This window comes from Lissotriton vulgaris, chromosome 1_2 (genome assembly GCF_964263255.1).
Source record: "Lissotriton vulgaris chromosome 1_2, aLisVul1.2, whole genome shotgun sequence".
NCBI classification, from domain to species: domain Eukaryota; kingdom Metazoa; phylum Chordata; class Amphibia; order Caudata; family Salamandridae; genus Lissotriton; species Lissotriton vulgaris.
Genome location: NC_141686.1, coordinates 19738398 through 19762887, shown reverse-complemented (window position 1 = coordinate 19762887; position 24490 = coordinate 19738398). Strand labels below are relative to the sequence as shown.

The window sequence follows — 24490 nt, the reverse complement described above, 5'->3', positions numbered from 1 at the left end:
CTAAGAACACCGTTTTTAGCTCTAGGTAGTTGATGTGTTTGACCGCATTCTGCTGCGATCATAACCTCCTCACCTTGAGTCTGTCCATGTGCGCATCCCATCCAAGCTGGGAGGCCTCTGTTGTGATGGTCACTGTCAGAGTTGGCTGTGTGAATGGTTTTCCCTGTAATATGTTTTCCTTGTTCCACCACGCTATTTCCTGAAGCACTTCATGTGACAACCACTAGATCTTCCCAACTTCCTGTTGCCTGTGACCATTGCTGCCGTATCCATCCTTGAAACGGTCTCAGGTGGAGACGAATATTTGGGACCAGGTGTATGCATGACGCCATCATTCCCATTAGTTTGCTCACTGTCAGAGCTTGCCCCCTGTGGTAAAGACGTGTCTCCTTCAGTATTGCCAAAGTTCTTTTTGTGCTGGGGGACACCTTGCATTGTATGGTGTTGATCTCTGCCCCTATGAATATCTGCACATGTTCCGGTTCTATTGAAGACTTTCCCCAATGGATTTAGAACCCCAGTCAGATTAGCGTTTGTATGACCTGCTGGATGGGTTGTTTGCATTGGCTGTAAGAGCTTGCTTTTACGAGCCAGTTGTCGAGGTAGAGGTATATATGTATTCCTTGCCTCCTTGGGTGCGCTGCTACCGCTGCTAGGCATTTTGTAAACACCCTTGGTGCAGATTTGAGTACAAATGCCAACACTGTGAACTGGTAGTGAGTTTGGTTGATCACAAACCTTAGTAGGCGTTTGTGTTTTTTGTTGATGGGGATGTGTAAGTACACGTCTAAGTCTATAGTTGCCATGTAATCCCCCTCTTGAATCTGGAGTATTACTTCTTGCAGAGATGTCATTTTGAATCTTTGTGTCCTTATAAACTTGTTTAAGAACCTTAGATCCAGAACAGGTCTTAGCGTTTCGTTCACTTTTGGTACAAGGAAGTATTTGGAGTAAACCCCCTTGTTTCTTTCCTTGTACGGCACTATCTCTATTGCCTCCTTGCTGAGCAGTTCCTGCACCTCTAGTAGCATGAGCGAAAGTTCCTTTGCCGAGTGCACCTTGTTTGGTCTCTTGTTTGGAGGTTGTTTTTCTAGCTCTATACACTAGCCGTATTGTATGAGGTTTAGTATCCATTTGTCCATTGTGACCTTCTTCCATTCCTGGAGGAAGTCCTGTATCCTCCCTTCTACTGGTGTTACATGTTTGAGGAACTGTTGGTCTTGTAAAATCAGTTTTTGGTTTTGTCTTCTGTTTTGATGGCCCCTTAGAGGTGTTGTCTGGGTGGGTGTTTGCCTTACGGCAAAGTTACTTGGAGGTGGCTTGTTGCCCTCCTCTCTGTGCCTGTCCTTGTCCATTTAAGCGCCCTCGAAAGGACTGGCCTCGTGGCTGGTACTGCCAGTTTTGCTGCTGCTGTCCCTGCTGCTGCTGGGCCTGGCTGTTTCCTTGATAATCTTGTTGGAAGGCTTGGTGCAGTGTACCAGGTTGGTTGCTTCTCCTACCTGCTGGTCTTCTTGAGGGTGTACCCCTTCTCATCCCTCTGAACTGCAGTGCTCCTATGGACCTTGCTGTCTCGTTGTCCTTTTTGAGCTGAGTTGACTTGTCGTCAACTGGTGTTCCAAAAAGTTGATCTCGTTGAAGGGTAGTTTAATGATGCTGTTCTGTACTCCAGGCTTGAAGCCTGAAATCCTAAGCCATGCGTGCCTTCTCTCTGTCACCCCAATCATAATCTGCTGCTGGATGTCTCCGCAACATCCAGGTACGACTTCAAACATGTGTTAGCCATGTTTTTCCCTTCCTCTACCAAGAGGCCTGCCCTTTGCTGGTACTGTTCTGGTAGATGCTTCAGGAATTGCCCCACCTCCTCCCAGTGCCGGTATGCGTGCCTGTTGATTAGGGCGTTGGAGTTTGCGATGCGCCATTGAATTGCGCACTCCGTTCCACTTTAATCTCCGTGAGGTGCATTCTCCTACTCTCCATGTCTGGTGGTGGTCCGGCATTCGTGAGAACAATGGCCCTTTTCCTAGCCGTTGCTGTTATTATTGAATCCGCTGGTACTGATCCCTGAATGTATGCAGGGTCCTTTGAGGAATGTTTGTACTTTTTGTCGGTCCTCTGGGTCACTGATATACATACAGCTGGCTCCCTGAAGGCCTCCCTGCCCTGGCCCAGCATACTAGGGAGCATGGACAGGAACGGACGTCTTGTTTGTGAAGGTAGCAGAGTCTCTAGGAGATAGCAAGCATAGGGCTTCTCCCCCTCCAACTTCACTCCATATGTCTCTGCAGCCTTTTCTACCACCAAATTATAGATACCTATATCGTCCACTGGTAAAGGCCTCGAAGAATACGGGTCTACTCCTTCTTCCGGTATTTCGGTGTCGATGTCATGCCACTCCAAGTCTTGCAACTCAGAGGACATCGAGTCCTGGTAGGTTTGCTGAACCTCCTCGCCTTCGCCCTTGAAGTAATACAGGGCCTCTTCCTCCCGTTCCTTGATCAGTTCCGGCATTTTCAGCGGCTCAGGGTCCTTGTCATCCCCATTCGGCTTCGGGCTTCGGTGGGATGGTGTACTGGCTCGTCATCTCATCGAAGTCCTTTTTTCGTTGCAGGACGCTAGCCATTTCGCCTCAAGCGTCCATTTCTTCCTCTCCATCTCGGCTGCTTGTTGGCGTTGAGAGTTTGAGCACTTCACTTCGAGGTCCTCGACGTCGAATTTGCTGTTAACCCTTCTTTTCTCTGCATCGAGGTGCCCTTTTCGAGGGCTGCCTACGACGACCTTTGTTTGTCTTGGGTTTTCGCCATCTGGGAGTCCTTTTCTAAGGATCTGCTGGGCTGCTTGTCCTTGGGTGCTGTTGCTTTTGCCGAGTGTTTCGACGGCAATGCTCCCTTCGAGGACTCGACTTCACTCTTATGAGTGTCGGTCTAGTGTCTAGAGGTTGACGGCTCTCTTACCCCCTTCAACGTTTTCTTTTCAACCTCAACGACTATGCGCTCCTTCAGTGATGTTGTCCTCTTCTGCACTGGAGAGGCCCAAGTCTCAGAGCGATGGAGGTGGCCCCTGCCCCTACATGGTGTAGTTTGCCCTTCTCTGTCTTTATCTTACTCTGAGGGTCTTTGGTGTGAACACCAAACACACGTTGCAGTCCTTGCTGTTATGGTCGAGCAGCAGGCAGAGGTTGCAGACTGGATGCTGGTCCTTCTGAGCGTATTCATGGTGGCAATTGTGGCAGAATTTGAATGGTGTCTTGTCCATCCCTCGCGCTCAGGGAGCCCCCTGTGTGCGCATTTTCCACTGAACGTCGAAATTTCGTGTGTAATCCTCCTTTGTTGTCCCGGTTACCTGACCTGTAGTCGGGTGTGTTGAAATGTTGCTTTCGGTGATTTTCTGTTATTTCTTGTCGATTCTCTCTCCAAATCTCTGGAACTCTTCGGTGAGAATCCAGACCAAATGGCGGAAAAAAGAATCTAAAGATGGCGACCAAAGGTGGGAGCTTCTGGAGGAAGCGCGTTGACATCATGAAGGACACCAAATGGTAGTATGTCGACACCCACCAGGGCCCAAAAAAAAAAAAGAAAAAAAAGACTACAATTCCGGACTCAACCACTAGATGGTGGAATAATGCACAGCATAGTGAATCCAGAAAGATTCACGCTGCAAAAGATTCTGGGCAGTCAACAGGGACTTCCTGGGGCTACTCCTTAGCCCACTTTGGCCATAGGGTTTGATTTCCATCGAAGACCTCTCAGGTTCCTCAAAAGTCCTGTCACCACTTATAGGAAGCTTGCTCTGTATATACTATACCAAAGTGAGGTATAGTGTGCACAGAGTCCAGGGAGTCCCCAGAGGTATAACACAGGCTAAATTAGACAAGTACTAACATGAGGCTAAATTAGACAAGTGCTAAGTATGGGCGAGCAGTTAGGGTTATCCAGAGGGAAGAATTTATTGTATTCATTCACCCAAGAGGCTACTCACTGATGGCACACACTCAGAGACTAAATCCAGACCAATTAGGTAAGTATAAAAAAGGTATACATATGTTTTATTCCCAGAACCAAGCAGGACTTGGCACAGGTAGGTAAAATATACTCGTAATTAGAAGACTTTACAAGGTAAGACAATTGGGAATGGATTTGCAATTGTTACAGGTGTGTATGTGCTTTAAAAATAGTTTAAATTACGTGGATGTTGGGGGGGGCGTGGTCTGACTGGCGATGCAGTGAGACGTGTTCCCTGGGAGCTCCGGTCCCCCGCCACCGTTTGAAGCTATTAAAGCGGAACTGGGGTGTGCAAACTGTCAACCCGGGGGTGGACGCTGACCGCAGTGACCAGGCGAGCTAGAGGGCAGTGACTTTTTGATTTGGGGCGTCCCCCTGAGCAGACGACTGAGGGTGCATAGCGGTTCCGAGGCGGGAGCTGCCATTTTGTGCACTTCACAGTGGAACCCATCCCGTGACCTGCCTGCCTCTGGGGGTCCCCTCGTCCCTGAGGCGGGGAGAGAATCTGCGCCGGTGGATGTAGTGAGGGGGAGGCGGAGATCGATCTGGTGATCAACGGAAGGCAGCGAGTGCGGAGCCGCCAGCGACCCCCGGGCAGTCGCAGAGAGCTTGGGGCCCGAGAAGTGGAAACCCAGCCGGGAGGCAGAGGCCCGGACGGAACTGGTGATCTCTCTCGCCGTATTGAAGATTGAGCAGAGTTGCGGAGGCGGGGACTTCGCTCATCAGCTGTGGCTGGCGCTCCGGCTGGGGGGCTTGCGAGTGCCCCCGGTGACCCGGGCTGGAGCTGCTGCAGATAGCGGAGGGGCAGCTGAGCCGGGCCAGCCCTGTGGAGCATCCGGGAGAGGTCTCGGCAGTGGGCCTCATGATTGCGGGGCAGGCAGCCTCTGCTCCCTGGGGCTGCTGGGCACCGTGACAACCAGGACCAGAGGTGAGAGGCAAGACTGGGTGCGCGCTTCCCCTGATATTTGGCTTCATCGCGCTGAGAGGCCTGGAGACTCAAGCCCCTTGGCGCTCCTGCTCCCTTAGGCTTGTGCCCGAGTCACGGTCCCTCGCCCTGCTGTGTACTGCTGCCTGGGGGGGACCGACCACTGCCTACGAGTAACTGCTGCTGGCCGGCCACTGCGCAACGACAGGGGAGAGCGCAAGGCAGCAACACCATTGGTCGCCATTTTGGGACTGCGGCCAGGGGAGGCCTAGAGCCGCTGATCATTCTCCCCTGGTGCAGGGAAGACTCACATTCCCCCCTACTCTGCCTCGGTGCCCAGAGGGTGAGCGGACTCTGGATTACACCCTCAGGACGTGCTAGGGGGGTGTGGAGCAGCTGCAGTTGGAGCGACCGGGACATCAGGCACAGGTGACGGAGGGTGCCCAATTCAGGGTGAACGTGCTGCCATTTTGGTTCTGAGCGCGGGTCGCCCCGGAGGTTCAGGGCGACCGGCTTTGCTGAGGCAGAGGTCAGCTGATATTGCAGGATTGAGTGACCCAGGGTCTCTCTTTGGTGGGTTGCTGGGGCCCACTGTAGGCAAAGTGCAGCTGGACTCATTGGGGCCTTGAAGCAAGTGGCGGGCCCCCGGAGGCACTGCAGGTGACTCCACCATTTTGATACCCTAACGCGACGTTCGGTTGTCCCCGGAGATTGGTGGTACGGTGGGATCCCCTTTCTTAGCCTGTGCTGCTACCCTGGGGCTTGAAAGGAGTTTGGGGGTGGTCAGGTGGTGCGCTGGTGGCACTGAGAGGGCCTGTGCCTTATGGTGTGAGGAGGTCCAGTGGAGGCTGCCCTTGTGACTGGTGAGATGGAGTGGCATGGATATGTCCCAGATCAGACAGCAAGGAGCGGCATGAACTGGAGGTTCAGGGCGACCGGCTTTGCTGAGGCAGAGGTCAGCTGATCTTGCAGGATTGAGTGACCCAGGGTCTCTCCTTGGTGGGGTTGCTGGGGCCCACTGTAGGTAAAGTGCAGCTGGACTCATTGGGGCCTTGAAGCAAGTGGCGGGCCCCCGGAGGCACTGCAGGTGAGCGCCACCATTTTGAGACCCTAACTCGACGTTCGGTTGTCCCCGGAAACTGGTGCAACGTCGGGGGCCCCCTTCCTTAGCCTCTGCTACCCTGGGGCTTGAAAGGAGTTTGGGGGCGGTCAGGTGGTGCGCTGGTGGCACTGAGAGGGCCTGTGCCTTATGGTGTGAGGAGGTACAGTGGATGCTGCCCTTGTGACTGGTGAGCTGGAGTGGCGTGGATATGGGCCAGATCAGACAGCAAGGAGCGGCGTGAACCGGCGCAACCCCCCTTCGGGCCTCCTGCTGAGTGGCCCCTACCAATTGGTCTGCCTCTGTTGTGTTGCGTGGGGGACTGGTGTACTCTGTGTCTCGTGAAGTCGCTGGGGGGCTAGCCCTGGTCCTGGTAAGGCTTCAGGGGTGCCTTACAGTGCCAGAATTGGGGGAGGAGGCGCCTAGAGCGAAGCGCCCAGGTTGGTGGGGAGATGCTGTGGAGCGGGTGGATAGCACGACCCTTGGACTAACTTACACAAACTCTTTGGCCATACTGAGCTACTTGCTTGCTTACTGCCCGGGGGTGGAGGGGAGGGGGTGGTCCTTGAGATTGTCCTTCTTGTGGTCTCGTCTCCGGGGAGGTGAGTTGGATAGGGGCCTCCAGGGAGGTGCTGTTTGAGTCCTGGGGTACTAGGAAAAACAGGGGGGGGGTTGTGCCCAAATTACCCTCATGTACATGAGCACATGACATCAAAAAGATGTATATAAATACAAAGAGGCACAGAGGGATTGATTCAGTATTTATTTATAATCAAGGTTAAATTAAAAGCCTTGATATATCCAAAAATGAATTTTATGAAGTAATGAATACACAAATTCAGGTCACATATATAGCGATATCAACAACTAGGTGGAGCACATAAAACAAGCAACAAATTATTATATACAACGAGAGTACCTTCACTTGTACTCAATCTTTACATATAATACAATATACAACATATACATCACATATATCTATTTACACTCAAATTGCACAAAAAACACAGCCCTACAAAAGACAAAAATATTACACAAAAAAACCACTTATATGTCTATGTGCGCATTCCTGAATTTCACTGCTACACTACCAGGTAGTCCTATGTATCAGCACCTAGGGAAACTAATTACCCCAACAAGATTATTCCAACTGGCGCTTATGCTACAGTATAGCACAAATTAACAATTGAAACGGACTCCTCCACAGAATGTCTGTCGACGCAGTCGCGGCCGCGTTACAGCCACACGTATCTATGGGCTTCCTCAGGACAGAAGGGCCAAATTACAGGGATCCGACAAAATTATGCAGACCCTGTGCACCGAGGTTGCAAAATCCAGGGTAGGAGTACACCCCTCGGGGGGTACCTCTGAGTAGGTGCTCACTTCAAGTGCCCACTTGGTAGAAAAATACACAGCAAGGGAAGGAATCAATTCTTCTCTCTCTGGCAGCTCAAGTCCGCACGGCTCAACAAATTCAGGAAGCGTCTGGAACAAAGAACTGGGGGGGGGGGCCCGTGTGCATCTGGTCCTCTAGTTGCTTCCTTGCTCACTGCTAGTTAGACCTTGCGGTGACGAGGGCTGGACGGGGGTCCCTCCCGGGCACACAGCTCCTGGTAGGTACAGAGTGCGCTGCTTGGCTGCCGGCCCGCCGCTACGGAACTGGCGATGACATGTTCCAAAGGGGGCAAAGCCGACTAGGCGGCGGCCTCCAAGGACAATTCGGTTGTGGCAATGTGGGGTAAAGCAGGAGCGTTGACGCCCGCTGCGGGGCCACCGCAAGCCGCTGGAGACTCGATGCCAGTGACCCAGGCATTTATGACCTCCTTCATGTCCGAACTTAGATGGAAATTGGCTCCCTACAATCGGAGGTGCACTCCTGCATGCGGGAACTCCGGAAGGAAGTCACTGACCTGGGGGATCGGGTATATGGGCTAGAGAAAACAGTGGACGCCCGCACGGAGGACCAGGAGCAACTGTGGCACGCCTGGCAGCATTGTAAGAACAAAACATAGAGCTACAAGTCAAGCAGGAGGACTTGGAGAACCGCAGTCGCCGGAACAACTGCCGTATTCGGGGGGTTTCTATCAGAGCAGAGGTGGAAGGACATTATGACCTATGTGGCGCAACTCCTCCATGAGGTTTGGGGGGCATGAGGACGCTTCCTCGCCGGCTATAGACCGGGCCCACCGGGTTTTCGGGCCCGCGGGGAGACCGGGACTTCTCCCAGACATCTTGACACGGGTACATTTCTTTACCGAGAAGGAGGCTATTTTAAAGGTGGCAAGGAACAAGCCAGATCTCAGATACGAGGGGCACAGGATACAGATGTTTCAAGACTTGGCACCCAACACCCTGCGCAGACGCCGAGCCTTAAAGGCAGTGACGGAGAAGCTGCGGGCCCTAGACATCTCTTATCAATGGGGCCATCCTTTTGCCCTCATCTTTCAGTGGGAAAACAAGCGAAGAGTAATAATGTCCTACCGGGAGGCGGCGCAGCTGCTACGACGACCAGAGTCGCCTCCGACCAGCCCTTCTCGACAACGGCGCTGGGAGCAGGTCCCAGCCAACCCGTCCTGGACGACAGTACAGGGTCACCGCTGTTCCCCTCCTCTTGATGAGCGATCTGCCTCGCAGGCCAAACAAGACATCATAGCGCACATTCGATCCCTTGAGGGGGACCGGGAGGAGCCACCTTCACGCCCTTCCACTCCATGATCAACTGATCAGTGCTTTGCAATGTTTTGAGACCTGTACCTCTGCTGATACTGTCCCCTCCTCCCTGGGTCTGTTCTATGTAGGGAACCCTAAACCTGCATTCCAGCTCCAAGCCAGCGTGGCGGGGTCATTGGGATCCTACTGTTGTTTGCCCTTGAGACAACTACAGGACTCCCCCAGGCTGTTCCTAAGTGAGTGACATCCCTTAGTGCATCTGCACCTTTGGGTATAGGATGCTCTGTGACTGGTACAGTACAGTGTGGCCCTGTTGGCCTTTGTTGACACCCATTGCTGTGTGGCCCGGTTGGCCGCCTTTGGTATCCTTGACCACTTCTTCCTCTTCTGGTTCCTTACTTGTCTTTCTCCTCCTCTCTCTTTTTCTACCTGTGTGTGATGGGTGGGGTATCCGGTGGCTGCGGTCTTCAGAGTGGGTAAGGGTGGAGGGGCCCCTTTATGTGTCTATGTCCAGGCAGTGGCGGAGTTGGGGGGCGTGGTTGGGCCCCGCTTGGCACTTAACATGACTGCGACCTTGCCTAGTCCCTTAAAGATTTTAATGCTCAATGTCAAGGGCCTGAACTCCCCAAATAAACAGAGGCAAATGTGGCGCTACCTTCTCCAGCAGTACCCCAACATCATATTCCTGCAGGAAACCCACCTGTTGCTAGCGGATGTGAAGCACATGGTGCACCCTAAATATTCTCTCCAATTTTGGGCTGCAGTAGATACTAAAACGGCGGGTGTAGCGATACTGTGCAGGACTGGCTTTTAGGAGTGGGGACGGGTGTTTAAAGTTACTGTGGAGATCGGGAGGCGCCGGTTTACTCAGTGTAATGTTTATGCGCCCAACCAGATGCAGGATAGATATCTCCAGACACTTTTGCAGAAACATGTTCCATATGGTGACCCTTCACTGGTGATGGGAGCGGATTTCAACTTAGTTTGAGACCCGGAGACGGATTGTAGCGACACCTCGTTCAGCGGAACCGGGCCATGTCCTCGGTGCTGCGCAAGCAGATAACAGAGCTGAGGCCGATAGATGCGTGGCGCTACCACTCCTCCGCGTTGAGGGACTACTCGTTCTCATGCCACCACTCGTACTCTCGCATAGATTACTTATGTACCTCGCACGCCCTGGTGCGTGACGTGCTTGGAGTCTCCATGTCGGATATGCCCACATCGAGCTGCTCCTGCAGTACCCGGCCGCTTGCCCTGCCCGGGAGGCGCGGTGGTGCTTGCCGCAGAGTATTCTCCGGGATGCAGCTGAAGTTGAAAGCATCCGGGCAGCCATTGACTCTTATTTTGCTAGTAACGACCTTCCAGAGACACACTTCCCTGTGGTGTGGGATGCCTTTAAGGCCACGATCCGAGGCCAAATCACCTCTCTCTCGTTTGCACGGAGGCGCGAGGCTTGTAAGTTGGAGGATAGTCCAGGCGGTGGCTCGCCAACCAGAGAGGGCAGCTCAGGCTTTGCGTACTAACAAGGCAGAACACTCTTTGCTAGCGTTGAAGCAGCGATATTTCGAGGAAGGGGATAAGGTGGGCCGGTTACTGGCGGGGAGACTGAGAGCGTGTGTGGCTAAAGCCCACATAGCCAATATCCAGCTGTCGGATGGGACCAGGGTCATCTATAGGAGAGATAAATGTGAGGCGTTTCGGGACTACTATGCCGCCCTGTACAAGGGGGAGACTCCGTCCCCAGACTTGGTGGGGGCCGTCTTGAATAGTTACGAGGGGACACCATTGTACCCTCTGTATGCGAAGACTCTGGAGGGCCCTATCATCTAGGAGAAGATAACAGCAGCTGTGAGGGACCTTCCTTTGGGGAAAACACCGGGGCCGGATGGCATACCCCTGTCCTTCTATCGCATGTTCCAACCACAGCTTCGACCCTACCTCCTGAGGCTGTTTAATTCTTTTACGGATGCACAGGGACCGTCCTCTGACATGGGCATGGCGGAGATAGCGTTGATACCAAAGCCGGAAAAGGACCCCGCTCTGTGCATCTAACCACCCCATAGCTCTACTAAATACTGATCTAAAAAGTTATGCTAAACTACTCGCAAAACGCCTAGAGCCCTATATGCCGGGGCTCGTGGACCCGGATCAGGTCGGCTTCATCCGAAATTGGCAGGGAGCGGACAATGTGCGTAAGCTTGCGCATCTTGTGGGGAAAGCGCCTCATTGGAAGCTCCCAGCCTGCCTTCTATCGCTAGACGTGGAGAAGGCGTTTGATCGGGTGGACTGGACCTTCCTCCGGGCGGTCCTGCATAAGTTTGGGCTAGGTCCAAAGATGATCACGAGGATCATGGCCCCATATATAGGGCCGCAAGCCAGGATTCGGGTTAATGGTCAGCTTACGGCGCCGTTCTCTATCCATAGGGGGGCAAGGCAGGGTTGGTCCCTATCACCCCTGCTGTTAGCCCTTGCAGTGGAACCCCTAGCAGGGATGATTCATCGGGCACCCGATATTCATGGTATCCCCCATGGCAGTCGGGAAAACAAGGTGGCGCTCTTTGCGGACGATCTTATCCTCACTCTCACGGGCCTTGGAGAGTCCCTCCTGGCACGGCACGCGGTACTATGCCTTTTGGAGAAGGCCTCATGTCTCAAGATCAACCACAATAAGTCTTGGGCCCTGAATCTTACCATTCTGAGAGAGGAGAAACCCCCCTGAAGAGGACCTGGTACCCCATCAGTGAGCTGCTCAGCACATTCGCTATCTAGGCCTCCTGCTGACCCCCTCTTTGTAAACATGGACATCGGTGAACTGGCGGGAATGTCGGAGAGCGGTCCTTGAAGACCTGCAGAGGTGGAGACCTCTGATGCTATTGTGGTTGGGGAGACTCAATGCCATCAAGATGTTGATCCGCCCTAAAATTGTATATATGTTCCAATGTCTCCCCACTTCTATCCCGCTCCACTGTATACAAGGCCTGCAGCGTGAGCTCACATCCTTTATCTGGGGCGGGAAGCGGCCTCAATTCTCTCAGAAGCTCCTCATAACACCGCGGGATAGGGGGGGATTAGCCTGCCCTAATCTAGTGGACTATTTCTGGGCCTCGCACCCTCGCTTTGTGGTGGAGTGGGGGGTGCGGGAGAGTGAGAAGGGATGGCTGCATATGGACCGAACGGTGACGGGGCGAACCATCTGGGATCTTGCATGGCTACACCGGGCGGCACGATCTAGGAGCGCTTATATAGCGGTGCCCACGAGAACAGTCCTAGAGATATGAGATAACATAGCTGTGTCCAGATTCCTTACTACGTTTCCCTCCCCGAATACCCCAATAGAGGGGAACCAGCTCTTCCCGCCGGCCCATCGAACCCGCGCCTTTGACAAATGGACGCAGGGGGACTGCAGGGTGTTCTGCGACTTGTATGAGGGGGGCACACTTAAGACCTTTGACCAATATAGGGAGGAGTTCCACGAACCATCAGAATCGAGAATGCAGGATGCTCAGCTGCGACATTGGGAATCCGAGGGGGAAATGTACCAGGCGGCCATCCGCGACTTTACTCAATTCGAGAGGTTGGCACGTTCTCTTTGGGGATCAAAAGGGCTGATTTCTCAGATCTACCAGATTCTGCAGCACCCACTGACTATGCCCTCTCACCCATACCAGCACCAATAGCAGCTGGCATCTGGCATGGACATTGAGCCTTCACAGTGGGATAGGCTTTGGAGGGACATCCCCAAGGTACACTGGAGCATCCCGCAGAGGGAGAATGCCGATAAACTCCTGACTCAATGGTATTATACACCTCAGCGACTTCACAAGATGTTCCCCATCTCCTCCACCCTGTGATGGAGGTGTGAGTCTGCATCTGGGGATTTTATTCATGTCTGGTGGGCGTGCCCAATGTTGACCATATTTTGGAAGGAGGTCCTTAGCCACATCAAGGGAGCACTAGGGTTTCCACTGCCTGAAGCCACGAGCACAATCCTAATAGGCATCAAACCTACCAGCCTGAAGGCGCTCACCCGAAGCGATTGGATTTTAGCGCTCCAGATGCTGGGAGCGGCTAAGCAGCTTATAGCCCTATACCGGAAGAGAAATTAACCCCCCCCAATAGCAGCCTGGTTTGTACGGCTCTGGCATGTCATCACGATGGAGCTTTTTACAGCGCGATTGCAAGTACGCGACGCGCGTTTTAAGGCAGTTTGGCAGCCCCTAGTCCATTCGCTCTGCACTGTAGAACGTGCACGCCACATGTCTACCAGGCTCAGAACGCTGCGTCTCTGAGGATACCATTGTTCCCCTGACCCCGGTAGATTTCTCCTGTAAAACCCCCTGGGACGTGGGTGCTGCCTCAGGCCTCTTCCATTGCTTTCTCCCCCAGCGCACACTACTTTCATTCTTGCTGTGCTCTTTTCTGTCCTCTATCTCAATTTTCCTCTCCATTTCCCTTTTCTTCTTCATCTATTTCCTAATCTTATAGTTACTGGGCCCTGTTGGGCTGACTTTAGATCTTGGGCTAGTCGCCCGCCTGTTTCTTGAAATCGATCTTAGGGGTCTTGGTTTTTTGAATGTCCGGAAGGTAGTACAGCTTACAGCAGAAGATGCGGCCAGACCCAGTGGGGTTTGAGGCAGAACACTGTGTAACAATTTGCCTTTCCCGTGCAGGCCTCAAGGCCCTGGCACCAAATTATTCCGCGGCCGGCCCTGCTTAGGGTTGTAGGCTTAACGCTGTGTTTAAACGGATCTGTGGTATGTGTTTTTGCCTGAAAATAAAATAGACCTGAAATAATTTACCTGGATGTTACTTTTGATTATTTTTGTGTTACTTTTGGATTACATCGACTACTCATGGTGTTAGACCTAGCTATCACACCATGGATCCTATAATACAAGGTAAGTAAGACTTTTTCAGGTTTGCAATATAGTTACTTTTCTTTCATACAAAAGTTAAACTCGACACAGAACATTTGTAGGAACAACATATCACATTGGTGCCTATGGAAAAAAAAGAAGGTTATCTGTTTGTGTTCAAAGAACAGTTTTGGGGGTTTAGAACCAACATTACCCCAGGTCCAGTTATACACTCAATCTGCACCGCCAACGGCAAGAGGGGGGGCCGGATGCAGGGTGCAGGTGCCCAATGTTAGCCAATTGGGGTAAGGAGGCCGTCGGTCAGAGAATGCTTACGAGCAGGCCACTCGAGTATGGGAGCAAAGCTCCTGGGGTTAAGATCAGCACTGCAGGGGGGAGGAGCCAAGATGGCCGCGGAGACGGACGTGTGATCTCCCGGCTCCCTGAGCCCTTATTTCCCGCACAACAATCCTGTTCCCTATCCTGTACCTGTGTACCGGCGGATTGACTGGGGAAGTTTCCTGATTCCGGAGGTGTCCCTCCGGTGTTTCTACCCGCCCGGCAGCCTGAGAAACGTAGAGAGCCGCGCAGGGGACGACCCTAGCCCTGGACCCGGGACCTGCTCCACACAGTGCCGCCTGCGACTGCCGTGGCTACAGGGGCCGATTACCTTGGAGCAGCGCAAATATCCCGGGCTGGCCAACTGGAGAATTGGCTTTCACGTTAGGCGCTTTGGTGCCTGGGACTGCTGGCCGCGTAAACCTGACTTGCTCCTTCCCACGGTGAAAAGCGGTAGGATACCTACTCACTGCTTATTGCATGCCGGGGGCGCCTCAGCAGCCATAACTCCTTCACTGCCTCGCCTCTCCTGTGCCGGTCGGCAGAGAGCCCCCCCCACTGTCTGCAGCCTGCGACTGCGGACCTGTCCTGTCTCGGGGGAGCGGATCATTTTCTCCTGGTGCCGGCTCTGCCTGGACTCATTGTTTGCTCGATGGTGGGACCATGATGGCCGGCTCCTCTGTGGTAATGGCGGGTGGCGCCCTGGCTTCTGCCCGACAGTTCCGGCTTGCATCTCGTTGGGGAGCTGACTTGACTGACGAGGCTCATACCACGGAGGTGATGGAGGAGCACTCTCAAGTTACCCTCGCCTCTGTTTTTCTGGCTCTAACTGAACTGCGGGGTGAATGGCGCACGTACTTGCTACAGCTGGAGGAGAAGGTCGATGGCTGCCTGTCTGGATCGGAATACATCCTGCCCATCCTCTCTCCCTGCTCTGCTAAACAGCCTCCGCTGATCCCGGTCAGTGAAACATTGTTGCCGGGGACGTGTGGAACTGATCAGCAGCTTCGCGATGTTCAGGAGAACGAGCTACAAAATTCCCGCCTGTGTATTGCTACAGTATCTCTCTCCCCAACACGGAGAGCAACCTCTCCCACGGAGTTCCAGGGGCTGCTGCTACGATGTCTGCCTATCCTGCCTGACTGTGCTTATCTTTTGGGGACGTCATTATCTTCCGTGATGTGTGGTATTGTGGCTTTCATCATGCTGCTTTATTTCAGTATTGACTTTGGTTGGGACTGGCGAATTTTACTCAGTCCTCGGACTTTTCTCTATTGCCGAGTGTGGCCATTTTGTCCCTTTGTTCTTGTGGGGGCGGGCTCTCCCCTTCTTCTCGCAGTTTCAGGCTTCTCAGGGTGGGCGGGCGCAGGGGGACGTCCCAGATCGGGCCAGGGCTAGGCTTTACTTAGTGTGATGGATGCATGGGCGGGCGGGGATCGGGTTGGGACTGTTCCTGGCTTCCTTTGCCTGTTCCATCAGAATTGTTCCTCCCCTTCCGCATGACGCTGACCATTTGTTTCACAAGGCGTTGGGATTGCAGGTGGCTGGGATTCCGGGAGATCGGTTACTGTGTGGGCTCCTCCCCGCCTCCTTCTTTTGGGAGTGGTAGATCAGCTTGTTCTTTTCTTCCTCCCTATATTCAAGAGTGACAATTTTTCATTTCTTATTGTTTTCTTTTTCCTTCTTTCTACATTCTCTTGCTGTCTCTTCCCCTTTCTTCCGGCTTTCCTTTTCTTACTATATTTCGGGTTTATAGGGCGACAGGCACGCTGCTAGGGGGGGGGTAGGCCATAGCCTCTGCATGTGTGTAGGGTGGGGGGTTATATTTCATTTTTGTTAGTTTCTATGGGACCTGTTTTTTACTTCTTCTATGATTTTACCTTCTCCTGGCCCATGTTCAGGCACGCTGGGTGATGGGTGGCCGTGGAGATACGATTGGGATGTAGGGTGCTACCTTGTAGCGTGGATATTGTGAGGCCATCCTGCCTGGCTGGGACTTGATTATCGATATGTGAATTGATTTGATACTGTAGCCAATGTCGTGTCCCACCTGCATGGACCTTGTTCTTATTTTCCTATTTTATTAGTACGGAACACCACGACCTGAACTCAATAGTTGCATAAAAAACTTAAAATGTAACCTTCATTCCTCCTGTGCCACGGTAATGCGACGTTTTCCAGTTCTACTTCTGCTGAATATCCGCGGTTCTGCTGCATTACTGTGTCGCCATACTGCAAGCTATAGTGCTAAATGAGAGTTCGTGGCCGGCCGGATGGTTGTGGGCCCGTATTTGTTATTTACTTCATGCACAATAAAGGTTTTCATAAATTAAAAAAAAAAAAAAGATCAGCACTGCAGGGGGCACAATCAGCACAGGAGCTGCACCACCAGCGCAAGGGTAACCAAGTGCAGAGTGCCAAGGTGACATCGGGGACCCTGTGGATCCCAATGAAGATCTTTGGTTCGGAAAAGATGTTGCAGGCTCGGACAGGGAGGCTCCTGAAGACGGCCACCAGCTGCAGATAAATAATAGTCAATCTCAGCTCTTATGTTCCGAGTGAATCTAAGCTCCAAGTCTTGGAAAAAGGACTTGGATATGTGCCGACCTTTAAAGGAGATGCCTTCCAAACACGTCAGGAATTGGCGACCTTTTCTAGAAAGATCCGCTTAAATGCATTCTTTAAAGATAAATAATCTGGAGAGACGACCCCTGCTAACACAGGACTACGCCCAAAATCTACTTTCAACCCTCCTACTCAACTGGTTCCAGCACGTATCATTGCCTTTGAAGAAGCAGTTCTCTATGATTTTGAACACATTATAAGCAACTGCCCGAGTCAATTCCAAAATCTCACAAGAATTGAAAAAACATCATTGAAAAGTCTGGCGGATAACTCCGAGATTATAATCAAACCCGCAGATAAAGGGGGAGCAGTGGTGCTCCTCAACACAGAGACATATCGAGAAGAATGCCTGCGCCAATTGGATGACCCTAAATCATATAAAAGGCTACAACAAGACCCTACAACACGTCTGAAGGCTGAGATTAGTAAAAAGGTAGAAGAAGCGAAGGAAAAGAAATGGATTACGGATCACGAAGCCCAATATCTGGTAGCTACTACACCAACAATACCCTACTTTTATGTGCTACCAAAAATACATAAACCCACTAGACCAACACCGGGAAGACCGATCATTTCGGGGATAGGCTCCTTACTAGAGCCTCTATCCAGCTTTGTAGATTTTTTCTACGCCCTATGGTGTCCAAAATGCCCACATTCATCCAAGACACTAAGCACCTCTTAACGGATATTTAACAACTCCCATTCGACACAGAAAAGGATTGGCTGGTGTCGTTCGATGTGGAATCGCTTTATACGTGCATTCCACAAGAGGAGACATTAACCACCATAAGAGGGATGCTAGAAAAACACAACATGGGAGAGTATCACACCCATCGACTTTGTGATGTTTTGTGCTAGAATGGTACTCAAAGAGAATTTTTTCAGATTGGAGGACTCACTGGGCCTCCAAATATCAGGCACTTGTATGGGCAGTATTTGTGCTCCTAGCTTGGCTAATTTGTATGTCCATAGAGTAGAACAGGAGACAATATTGACACCAAGTAATCCGTTCTTCAGTCATCTACGTACCTGGAAAAGGTACATAGATGACATTTTTGCCATTTGGCGAGGAGAGGAAGAAACCCTAAACATGTTCCATGAATATCTTAACAACCAAAATGACTTCTTACGCTTCACTCTGGAATTCTCCAGAATCAAACTTCCATTCTTGGATCTACTGATTCGACACATGCATGGAGAACTGATAACAGAGTTATACCGTAAGCCTACAGCATGTAACTCGTTACTGCCGTTTCAGAGTTACCATCCACGAGCTCTGCGTGAGAACTTACCGTTCGGTCAGTTTTTACGCATAAGACTTAATTGTACAAACTTGGAGCTCTATAAAGTACATGCGAAGGGATTAACAAAAGATCTCAAAGTGAAGAAATATCCAGATCACATCATTCTGTACTCTAAGAAAAGAGCTGCTAATAATAATAGAGAATCATTATTGGAGCAGAAAACACAAAAAGAACCTAACCAAAGAATGACATTCGTAAATACTTTTTCCAGCTTCTCGAACTCTGTTAAAAAAAGTATTAACAAACACTTGGCTTTTCTGACCTTAGCAAATAATGAACTTCCCCGACCTTTATTTGCATACAAACGTAGTGCCAACCTGAGGGACAAATTAGTCCATACTCGCCCACAAAATGTCAGTAACACTAGAACTCAGACGACATTGTGGAATTTGCCCCCAGTGGTAGGCCATTTTCCCTGTGGTACCTGCACAGTTTGCCCACAAACAGAATTTTTTTTAGAACTGGATATCGGAACGTCACGTCTGTGGAGAATTGCGAAACATACCAACTGTAATAGCGAATGCTTGATTTACCTTATCTGGTGTCCGTGTCAACTTCGCTATGTTGGTATGACCACTAGAAAAGTCAAAATACGTACTCAAGAACATAAGAGTACTATTAGATGTGGCAAACGGTCAACAAAACTGACCAATCATTTTCTTGAAAAAGGCCATACCGATAATGACTTAAAATGGGTGGTGTTAGAAAAACCTTGGATCCCACCACACATGACGGACCCCTCTAAACTACTGTTCCGTAAAGAACAACAGTGGGTATATAAATTGAGAACAGACACCAAGGGTCTAAACTATGAAATACCCTGGACCCTAATCTGAAAGAACAGCATAATAATAAGAAACAATAGATAACACAGTCGTCCATGGCAAGTATAGACTAATCTAAGTGGATAAGGGCCGCAGGATGAGGAGAATACCTGCATGAGCCTACTCATAGCAACCAAGGATTGGTTAGTATAGGGTTATAACTCAGTATTATCAACAAACACGGTTCTTAGAATCCATAACATCCACATATTCGTTTTCTTACTAAACACAATCTGGTGACTAATTGAGAATGCCCCCTAGGTGTAACACAATGGTAAAGATTATTCTGGGACATTAAATCATAGGTATACCTCGAGATCTCCGTGTTATCACCCTGAGCCACTACTGGTCATACTAGGGGATCAAGTACCTCTTACATAACATATTCATAATCTCTTACAAGGGGCCTGATAATAAATGAAGTTCCCATTTAGACATGAATGCCCTTCATAACTTACTGCAGGTATCTTGACCTTAATTATCCTTAATAACCTTAGCCAAAAAGGATAATACCGTATTTTCCGGCGTATAAGACGACCCGGCGTATAAGACGACCCCCTACTTTTCTTGATAAAATGTAGATTTCGTGCTATACTCGCCGTATAAGACTACCCCCACTTCCAACGCAGTCCACGCAGTCCTGCATAGCCATTTCTTCAAAAAACTCACAGCAAGTGTCAATATTCATTCACTTGTTGCACAGGTGATGCAGTGACTGCCGGTCTGTTTCTGTTACAGTCACTTAGCAGCATTGAATGCCCATGTGAGTCAGGCGGTGGCTGTGAGAGGACACAAGAGGGAGTTGATGCCAATGCTAGTGAGTGAGTGCTGTGTAAGTCAGCACCTGTGAGAAGCAGTCAGTGGCTGTAGGAGTCTGCTGGTTTGGTGAGTAGTATACAATACGCCCACAGCTCGAGAGCCAACGGCTGTGCAGGCAATCTGAGGCTGTGAGAACAATTTGCGGCCAATGTGAGGCAAGGGGTTGTCAGTGTATGTGAAAGCCACTAAGCACTTCTGGCACATGTGAACAGCACATTAGAAAGAACCAAGGGGCCCTGCCACACTGTATGGAGACGGCGCAGTGAGAGAGGTTTTAGGCAGTTTAAACAGTTTTTGTCCTTGTGAAGTCCTGCTGTACCAAAGTCTAGAACAGAGCGGGGATAGACCAGCACTAAGTCCTCTTCTTGCACACACGTTACTTTTTCCTCCTGTAAAGCACCATTTCCTATTGTAAAGCGGTCTGACACCTTCGGGTAAAGTCCGCGCTATATAAAAGTGCATGAATAAATACCCTAAAATTTGGCACCCGGTGTATAAGATGACCCCGACTTTCCAGAACATTTTAAGGGGTCAAAAAGTAGTCTTATACGCCGGAAAATACGGTATGTTTATGCAACTTTTTCTCTAAGAAGTGAAACCCATTGTGCAGTATCATTTAAGAAATTTAATATCCCAAGCGCAATAGTTAGGGGAACAATGGCAACTTCGAACGACTAGCACTAGCGCTAGCGCTAGAAAGAAATGTTTTGAGTAACCTACTATACAGACCCAATCCATAAGCCACATAGGGTAATATACCTATACTTAAATACAGACTCACTTTTCTTAACAACAAATGGTAAATGTTTTATGCCACTATTCCTCAAATAAGCCATTTCCAGGATGCAGTATTGCCAAATAACGAAATATCTCTTGCGCAGAAGCAAGGGAAGTAGTGGTAATCTCGAACGATAAAGCGTATGCGCTAGAAAATAGTGTTGAATGCTCGCACATACGCATTTACGAAGTACCGCGCATGTAATAGACTAGACGGCCAAGAGCAACAGAACCGTCCATGCGCTAGTAAGCAGTGTCGAATACCTGAATATGCGCATTAACCTAGTATCACGCAGGCAATAGAATAGACGGCCGTGAAACAGGACCCGTCCTCCTGCACAGCAGTACGCAATTAATATTTAAACACGAGCAGACGTGCCGTTCGGTACCTCCCGGGGCAAGCTCATTTCCGCGAAGAGGTACCGACGGACAGGTAGGTCACCTAGCCCAGGAAAGCATTTCTTCTTGATAACTCTCCTTTTACATAAACATGGGATTCATATTCTTTCAAATCAGATGGAGCATAGCCTAGCTTTATCACCATATTTTATGATCAAGTTAACTTTCTCAAACCTCTTATTTGACAAACTGACATCTTATGTACACTCCCTGCCCTGAATGTATACACTGACCTCGCTTTTTTCATAGCCTCGTCATGTCTATGTCCCTCTGTCTAGCAGAGGAATTAGATTTTTAGATAAAAGGCAGTGTAGTCAGCAATTACTACTGTGCCTTTTCTTTTCCTGCAGAGCGGGGCCTCCCTCCTGAGCAGCCTGACAGGTAGAGGTGAGGCTGGGTTATCCAACTTTTGTGAGTAAGTCCATAATGCTTATAAACAGTTATAAGGAAATACTTAATTGTGACATAGTGACAAAGCACAATGTACAGTTTAACATGGGATTAAATTACAAATGGTTTGAACTGCCCTATCTTTTATATTCTCTCTTCTCTCCTCCTCTCCTATAAACCGCCACAGCATCTTGTGTTTTTTCCACAGATACCCAGAGTATGACCTGACACAAGCAAAAGAATTGAGCAGAAGTACTGTTGGTGTATTAAAATTAATTTCTATTATTATTTCACATTAACTGCAGCAGCATTGTAAATATCTGGTGCGGAAGAAAGCCGATGATACATAAATTGATCAATAGGCTGAAACATGTCGACCTACTATTGACAGTGGTTTATATCCATACCACTGTGCTGTTACATTTTAATCCTGTCAGGTAGAACACATTAATAAAGTCAATTGGTGATTCTATCTAGGCAGTTTTAATTCACACCCTTCCTTCACACAGCGCTGCAAAAAACCTCACTAGAACCCGTCATTACACATATGGGATTACCATCCTACTCCCTATAAACTCAAAACATCTCTGAGCTCCTTCCTTAAACTTCGAAGTAGTAGCTCCCAGTGGTGACTAGGTTTTCCCCTCTGGTAAGGAGGACCCATATGAAGAAGCATGTCACCTTCGGGTGAGTGAGGGGTCTTATCCTTAAGGCATGCCTTCCCCTGTGTTATAACACATTTTGTTAGTTAAGAGTTAAACTATGGCTATTCTTTAAACATTGCGCACACAAGCATGAGACTGTAGGTGTATATAGTGTTTTTTCTCTGTTATCTATTACCCATTTAGAGGCATTCAAAATTGACAAAGCATTTTTTATTTACCCTACTGTTGGCAGCCCTACCTGATGCACTTAGAGGATCACTGCTAGAAATCTCATGTATATATTGGCAAGTCATGTAATCTTGTCTGATGTGATCATTAATACAACACTAATAAAATTATTAGCTCAGGATGATCTTTATTAAACATACGTAGCTCCTATTACAGAAAAGGTTGGAGACCCCTAGTATAATCCATCGGTGGCCTATTCAATGGCTGAAAAATAAGCTAATTTGGCTTATGGTAAAATCTGTGCGCATCTACGCTAAAGGGCTGTCCGGAGGAATATATTAGCAACATGCATGTGCAGAAAGAATATTGGAAAGAACGGTAAAAAGAAGAGATGCCAAAATATAAGCCACCACGAAAAACCTTCCTGCTGATGAAGCAGTATCTTGAAGACAGGTCTTTCACTAGTTTAACTCCAAGGACCTTATTAGAGCCTGGCTGACTGGGTATTCCAGCACAAAAAGGAATATAGGCTTTAATGCACTTATGATGGAATATCTGTCTGCTATACTCTAAATACGAACCCAAGTCTCTTCAGTTCTCCCTTGTAGATGGCTCCTAAAAGGACTGTAGGATAACCTTAGTAGACCTGTGAAGATATAGTAACATTAATGACACACACAAATAACAATAATAATAATAAACCCCTTACCAATACATTGGCCCTGGGCATCTTGTATGAATCCAATGCCGCACAGTTGTTTGGGCAAGCAACGGAAGGATCCATGGGTGTTCTGACAGGCAAAATTTGCAGGGCAGTTATGAATGCCTGAGGCACATTCATCAATATCTGAAAGGTTTAAAAAAAAAAAGGCAACATATTAAAGGTTATTGTTTTTATATCATTTCAATCTCTAATTAGGAAGTCATATTTTTTCTGTACAAATACTACAATATTTTTCATATGAAAATGGTATTGTATACAGTTCCTGACATACAAGCAAACATAATTTGGCAAGCGAGTGATGAAATGGCTAACTCTGGTATGATACAATTGGATGGCTCCCGAGAAGACCACATGTGGCTTAGGGATTTTACAATTTCGGATACAGTGTTGGACATCAAGCTGTAGTCTTAATATATGCGGGAAGACGTGAAGTGGACTGAAAATGTCAGCTTTCAAAGGGGCTTACAATGAGTACATTTACTTTGTGGCAACACAGTTGTATAGCACCACGAACATAAATATTCGTAAGTAAATAATTAACATGATGAAAACAAACAACAGATAATGATAGCGCACTTTCTTGAAGCATTTCAATCCATTTTTATAATACAACTATAATATTGTATTGCATTTTGTATACTTTCCTTTCATGTATCCAAATAATCTCTTTTTCTATCAAGTAAAACAGCTCTATTTTTCCTCTTATAAGAATCATTTGTTAGTAATCATATCCTGCTTGACAATATCTGGTGTGACATGTATGCAGATGTTACTGTACTCCATGACAAGATGTATACTTAATGGATGTTACGATACACTCGCAATAGTTGCTACTGTACTGTTATTTTTTGAAAATGCCAATAAGAATTATTTTATAAATAAAATAAGATGCATTTGTTAAAATTTAGACCATTGTTCACTTTTTTATTCTCTCGTTTGCTCCTTATTTAATCTTCAGCACAGACAAGCTGCGGGTTCTGGTTCTTTCATTTAGTTGTGACAACCTAGGAACTTCTACATCAACACCAAACCCCTTGCTGTGGATGTTTCTTAGTATATTGTCGTTGGTCCACCTCTTCTGTTTTATTGCAACATTAGCTTCCACTATTGTGTCCTTCAGATTGTATAAGCATTTGGGGCTACTTCGGTCTTCTTTTTTCCTTGTATTCAGTAAAGCGTTTGTCTTAGGTTTAATGCTAAACCCATCTAAATAGAAGAGCCATATTTTTATGTTAAACTATACCTTGTATTCCACAGCTCTTCCTCATAATTGTCCTTCTCCACTGCAGGACTAGCTGTGGCGGTCATGAAAAATATTTGTAAGTTTGCCAAGATTAGAATGCTGTGAAATTCTGCACAAACTGACTGAACATACACAGAAGTAGAGAGCCAAGTCAAATTATTGCATTTGAGGAATTATAATTCATAACTGCCTAGATCATAAACTTTAAATCCAGTGCTCTAACAGTCATCCCTTTTTCAGCTATTTGGTCCTTTATACATTACAATGCTGTAACAAAAGTGATCATTAGTCATATGGAGAAACCGGAGACTGGCTCTGTTCTACTTATGTGCCTGCCTACTGTGCTCCTTACCAAGCCAGTCTTCCCTTTGCAGGTCGTAATGTTTCTTGTTGATTTCAGTTGGGAATCCTGTACCTATATCGTAACAAAATTCTTCCCGTATTGTTCATAAAGTGAAACACCATTTAACATTTCCAAACTACTCAGACAACACAGATTTTCGCTTTCATTGAAAACCATGTTTCGGGTCCAAGTTAGTCCCAATATAAATTTGCATCTTTTTCTATTTAAATTAGGTCCTTCATTTAAATTAGGTCCTTCATATAATCAGCTTAAATGGTCTAGCTTTCTAAATATTAAACTATTTTTTAAATTCCAGTAGAAC

At 48.6% G+C, this 24490-nt stretch overlaps 1 protein-coding gene across 2 annotated transcripts in view; it reads right to left on the bottom strand.

The window, feature by feature from the left end:
* FBLN1 (fibulin 1) overlaps nucleotides 1–24490 on the bottom strand; it is a 911174-nt gene that overhangs the window by 630557 nt on the left and 256127 nt on the right. For both annotated transcript variants that reach the window (XM_086952749.1, XM_086952748.1), the window contains exon 8: nucleotides 22568–22705. In XM_086952749.1, the coding sequence (XP_086808875.1) occupies nucleotides 22568–22705 (138 nt within the window). The remainder of the gene's footprint in view (nucleotides 1–22567; nucleotides 22706–24490) is intronic.